Genomic DNA, 5,860 nt, shown 5'->3' with positions numbered 1-5,860 from the left:
GGATATTCACTTCTCTTGACAATTTTTTTTCATATGAAAATTTCAATTCTATTCCGTATTCACTGATTACATGAACATGAAAGTTATACTCTTTTTTGTTTTGGCTTATTGGTTGATTTTATATATTTATTCGTTGGCATGGACTATGGTGTATGGACATTCAACATTTGTTCCTGAACATTCAACTTTTATTTTGTTAGAGATTCAAACTTTGGTTCACTGCCTTATGCCTATAATTTTGTTTTGGTCCTTATTGCATGTTTAATTTTTGTAAGTTCTAACTAAATTATTATTTTACGATTCAATCTCAATATGAAGAAGTATTTTACTCAAGTACCGAAATCAAGTTTAGCCCCTCATAGTCATAGTCAATCTAATCAAAAAGAAAATACCAATCATTCAAAAGTATCATTAGATTCTTCTCAAGAATTTGATTTGAGTTCTTTAAAGTTTGATCCTGGAAAAAGAACATCAATATTGAGCTATCATCCAAATCATCATGATTTTATTAGAATAGCACACCTTTTGAATGGTCCTTGTCAACCTCGTCTGGTGGTGCATGAGTATCCTCAAACAAATATTTATGGATCAATGCGTCGTTTTAATCATGAATGGTTTGATGATATATATCATGATTGGTTGGAGTATAATGTTAGTAAAGATGTTGTCTATTGTTTGTATTGCTATCTATTTAAAGATCATAACACTAATCAAGGAGGAGGGTAAACATTTTCAACTATAGGATTTAAGAGTTGGAACAAAAAGGGTGGTCTTGACAAACATATTGGTCTACCAAATCGCATACATAATCGGTCAAAAAACAAATGTCAAGATTTACTACGACAACAACAGTCTATTCAATTTGCATTTGAGAGGCAATCTAATTAACTCAAGCATGGATATTTGATGCCCTTAAGTGCGTCGGTTGATGTAGTAAGACTTCTCATAAGTCGGGGATTTGCATTTCGAGGTTATGATGAATCTAAATCATCACTTAGTAGGGGTAACTTTCTTGAAATTCTCTCATGGTATGCAAAAAAATATGATAAAATTCATAATTATGTTTTGGAACATGCTCCTTCAAATGATCAAATGACTTCTCCAATGATTCAAAAAGATATTGTGAGTGCATGTAAGATAGAGACCGTTAAAGCTATTCTTGAGGAATTAAATGGTGACTACTTTGCTTTACTAGTTGATGAATCATTTGATGTGTCACACAAGGAGCAAATGGCTATTGTATTTTGAAATATTGATAGAAAGGGATTTGTAATGGAGCGATTTATTGACATTGTCCGTATTCAAGATACTAGTGCTTCATCTTTAAAGGAGGCAATTTTTAATTTACTTGCTCAACATTCTTTGAGTCCATCAAGTGTGCGTGGACAATATTATGATGGGGCAAGTAATATGCAAGGTGAGATCAATGGCCTTAAAGTGTTGATTAGACGAGAAAGTAAATCGGCTCATTCCATCCATTGTTTTGCGCATCAACTTCAACTAACTCATGTTGGGGTCTCTAAAAAGTGTATTGAAATGGGAAAACTTGTAGTATTGATCTCAAATATTTTTAATGTATTGGGATCTTCTTTTAAGCGTATGGATATTTTACGAGATTCTCAAAAATCAACAATTCAAGTGGCATTAGATATGGGTGAACTTACAAACGGTAGGGGCATGAATCAACAACTTGATCTTTCAAGAGCTTGTGATACTCGCTGGGGATCTCATTATAAATCCTTTAATAATTTTATTATTATGTTTGGCTCTATTCTTGAGGTTCTTGAATCACTTGCTCTTGATACAAGGAGTATGGATGAAAGAGCCAAGGCAATGGGACATCTTGAAGCTTGTCAAACATTTGAGATTGCGTTTATGTTGCATTTGATGAGAGATGTCTTAGCAATCACAAATGATCTTAATAAATGCTTACAAAAAAAAAAGAGCAAGATATTGCTAATGACATGCTACTTGTTGAAGTAGCAAAGAGAAGGTTGCAAGTCTTAAGAGATGATGAATGGGATTCTCTTATTGCCAAGGTATCTACATTTTGTATCAAACATGATGTTTTGATACCTAACTTTGAGGAGCCATATGTTAGCTCTTTAAGATCACAACGAAAACTTGCTAACTATACAATCTTACATCATTATCGTGTTGAAGTGTTTTGCAATATCAGTGATTGGCAACTTCAAGAACTTAATGATCGTTTTGATGAGGTGACTACCGATTTGCTCCATGGAATTGCTTGCTTGAATCTAATTAACTCATTTTCAAGTTTTGACTTAAGAAAAGGTTCTCCGAGCTAAATGGTCTTTGTGATCTTTCCAAAAGATTAGTTAAGACAAAGAAACATTCAAATTATCCTCTGGTATTTCGCTTAGTGAAACTTGCTCTACTCTTACCAGTTGCCACTGCCTCCATTGAAAGAGCTTTTTCGGCAATGAAGTTTATCAAGAATGATTTGCAGAGTCAAATGAGTGATGATTTTTTTAGTGGTTGTTTGGTGCCTTATTTAGAAAAAGATGTATTTGATAATATTTTTAATGATGTTATTATTAAGACATTTCAAGATATGAAACCTCGTAGAATACAATTGTAATAATGTATGTAGTTGCATTTTCAAATGTAAAATTATGTTTTGATGGTTTCTTAACCTCCCTTCAAAGTTGTGTAGATTTGTAATGTAATGAAGCCATTTTATGCCAAAAAGAATTTTTGTGAAGAAAAAGTGTTTTTGCTTTGATTTGTGTTTATTGTTAGTCTTTCTAATGGTAAATTTGTGTTTGCTCTTCATTTGCACTTTTAGGAGTCGAAGAGAATTCTAAAGGAATTGAAGAACTTGTACAAATTTTTGAATGAGTTGTGCTATTTTATTATCATTTTATAGATATGTACTTTAAATTTGTTTCTTAAGATAAGTTGTAATTGTAAAAAATTATTTGAACTAAGGATTTATTTTGTCAACCCGTTTGTTATTCAATCCGTTCATATATGATCCGACCCGTTTATTTATGGATATTATTAGCGTGCTTAACTTTTTTTTTTGAACTCCCTTGATTGAATTCCTGCCTCAGCCACTGAATATATGCATGAGTACTATCTTTATCCAAGCTAAATAAACTAATCAATATTTTTTAACTTTGCTGTAGGCAAAATTATGTATAATATAAAATGTAAAAGGTGTGTTTTATTAATTTTGACCTCTGCTACAGTTAATTAATAAAGCTCTCTACTTAGGGATCCACGATGCAACAACGTATGTGTCCAAAACTAGTAGTGAAAGAAAAAAGAGAAAAATCTGGTTGACGTCCAATTTTTTTTTTCTGATCATCAAATTCTAAACAAATTTTCCCTCTGTCTCTCTATCTATCTCATTCTTTGTGTTTAAAGAATGTCCTCCAATCAAAAGAGATTCTAAATCTAATTCTTTAACAATAAACCAAAGCAAACCCCTTTGAAATAGAATGGGAAAGGGACCAAAAATGGTGTTAGTGAATCAATGTACAAGTCAGAAATAAGAAGAAGATTAATTGAAGGTTTGCATACTAATATTAGTCATGCAGACCTCAGACATAATGGAGGACGAAGATGTTAGCCCGAATGCTTCATTACAAAGGAATGGATCATTTATTTGTGTAGCAGCACCATTCTTGTATGATAAGTTACCTGAGGAACCCCTTAAGCTTTCCATCCTCAAATTGGATGGCTCTTCTTTCGGTAATTAATTATACGTACATTTCTATTATATTATATTATATTCATGTGTATGGATTTTTATTAGTTGATGAATTTTGAGATTTAATTGTAGATATTGAAGTGCCTAGAAATGGTAACGTGGAAGATCTCAAACGGGCCGTGGTAGAGGCCTTCAGCCATTGCAAGATTTCATGGTATGTACTATATATGTATATTGTCAATCCATATCTTTTTTTGTTCACCTAGCTAGCTATGAGAATTAATGAAACAATTTGGTAGAATAAAAAGAAAATTTTATGGGATATTGTGAATTTTATTTTTCTCCGTCATTCGATATTCATGACATTAATGAATTTTAAATGTCATTAAAAGCAGCGAGTGCTAGCGTTAGATCACCCTAATTTGAAACTTTTGCTATTGCAGGTTACATGTATGGGGGCATTTTTGTCTGAGCTATGGCGGACAGAAGCTACTTTCAGATGATGATTTGATAGGAACCTACGGGATCAAGGATGGCGATGAGGTTTATTCTCTTCCATTGGATGTTTTCATAAAAAAATAACATTCATATTATCTTATATAATTTAATAGTTGTATGCTTGTTGTAATTATATTGGAAACTGCATTCCGGAAAAGGGGATGATATAGGGTCAGAGTGAAAAAAAGTTCAAATTGTTGAATCCTAGAGTATCTTTAGGTTTTATGATATCTTCACGTTTCATAGCTATAATTTTATTCACTGTCCATCTGGTTGATTAGTTTCCTTTTTTCATGGTCGAAAAAGGATCTTTGATCTCCTAATCTTTCAAGATAATAAATCTGAAAAATTCCAATAGACATATTTGGTATAAATTGATCATATGCAATAGCTACACAACATAACCCTGGAGATAGTTATGTTTGACTTGGATCTCTTAGATATATTTATAATCCTTTGTCTGAGAACCTGTATTGTTATAACCCTTGATTAGCATACAGCTTCGAGTTGATTTTCTGCATACCACATTATTGATGTGCACTTATATATGCAAATGTATTATTTTCTTATGTGCTAGCTGTAACTGAAATTATTGGAGTATTTCTTTGATACCCTAACATTGATAATTGTTTTTGTTGATTTTGCAGCTTAGTTTTGTGAGACATGTATCGGTTGGTTACAATCCAAAAATGACACAATCAGAAGGAGAGGAGCATCAGTTTGATCATCATAAAGTGTAAGTTGTATAATATTGATTTCATCCTCATCATTAGGGGTGTGCAAAAACCGATTTAACCAATAAACCGAACCGAAAAAAACACTATTGGTTTATTGATATTGGGTTATTGGGCTAACGGTTTTTAAACGGTTTTGCAAATTTTTTTATTGGGTTATTGGTTCGGTTTCCGATTTTATAATTTTTGTTAATGGTTAAACCGATAACCCAATAAGACTATACTAAATTTACTAGTCTTATTGTTAATGGTTAAACGATTGTTACTTTCACACTTTTTGTTAATGGTTAAACGATTGTTACTTTCACACTTTTTCCTTTGAATGTGTCTAGTGTCTAAACTTGCAAGAAAAATGATTGTTACTTCTATGATTATTACTTTCATGCCAAATGCTGGAAAAATCATATGGTTTATTTGAAAATTTTCTTATCGTATATATAATATATATGAGTATTTTCTTATTGGTTAAACCGAAAACCGAACCGTTAAGTACCATAAACCGATTAACCAAAAACCGATAAGAAATATGTTATTGGGTTATCGGTTTGAAGTATTTACAAACCGAAAACCGATAAACCGAACCAATAACACCTAAAACCGAACCGAACCGACCGATGCACACCCCTACTCATCATTTTACGTGGATATAGTTGTTTTTCATAAATTCAACTATTGTTTTTCCTCTAGATTTGCATTTGAGCTAATAATATTGTTGGAACACCTACTCAATCTGCAGATCGAATGATTTTGATGAGGAAGAGCTGAAAGGTGAAAAAGAGTATAATGATCACCAAGATGATGAAGACAACAGTTCGGAGGACGAGAATAATGGGTGTGGTGTTGGTAACTGCCAATACAGGCTATTTCATTTATTTAGAGGATTATTCTCATATCAGAAACTGGAAATTTCAGAAAGAAGTGCAGAACAGAAGACAGAGTAATGCATGCA

General features: G+C 32.3%; 2 protein-coding genes across 2 annotated transcripts; both read left to right on the top strand.

The window, feature by feature from the left end:
* The first annotated feature begins 1,272 nt into the window (after positions 1–1,272).
* Positions 1,273–1,983, top strand: LOC125842876 (uncharacterized). The gene has a single exon (XM_049522161.1). The coding sequence runs from the start codon at positions 1,273–1,275 to the stop codon at positions 1,981–1,983; it is 711 nt and encodes a 236-aa protein (XP_049378118.1).
* A 1,450-nt stretch (positions 1,984–3,433) lies between these two features.
* Positions 3,434–5,860, top strand: LOC125842116 (uncharacterized). Its single transcript, XM_049521323.1, has 5 exons — positions 3,434–3,720; positions 3,812–3,893; positions 4,123–4,222; positions 4,825–4,913; positions 5,648–5,860. The coding sequence occupies exons 1-5, from the start codon at positions 3,561–3,563 to the stop codon at positions 5,850–5,852; spliced, it is 636 nt and encodes a 211-aa protein (XP_049377280.1). The 5' UTR covers positions 3,434–3,560; the 3' UTR covers positions 5,853–5,860.

This window comes from Solanum stenotomum, chromosome 10 (genome assembly GCF_019186545.1).
Source record: "Solanum stenotomum isolate F172 chromosome 10, ASM1918654v1, whole genome shotgun sequence".
Taxonomy (NCBI): Eukaryota; Viridiplantae; Streptophyta; class Magnoliopsida; order Solanales; family Solanaceae; genus Solanum; species Solanum stenotomum.
The sequence above is the reverse complement of the archived record's forward strand: the minus strand, read 5'-3'. Positions and strand labels throughout refer to the sequence as shown.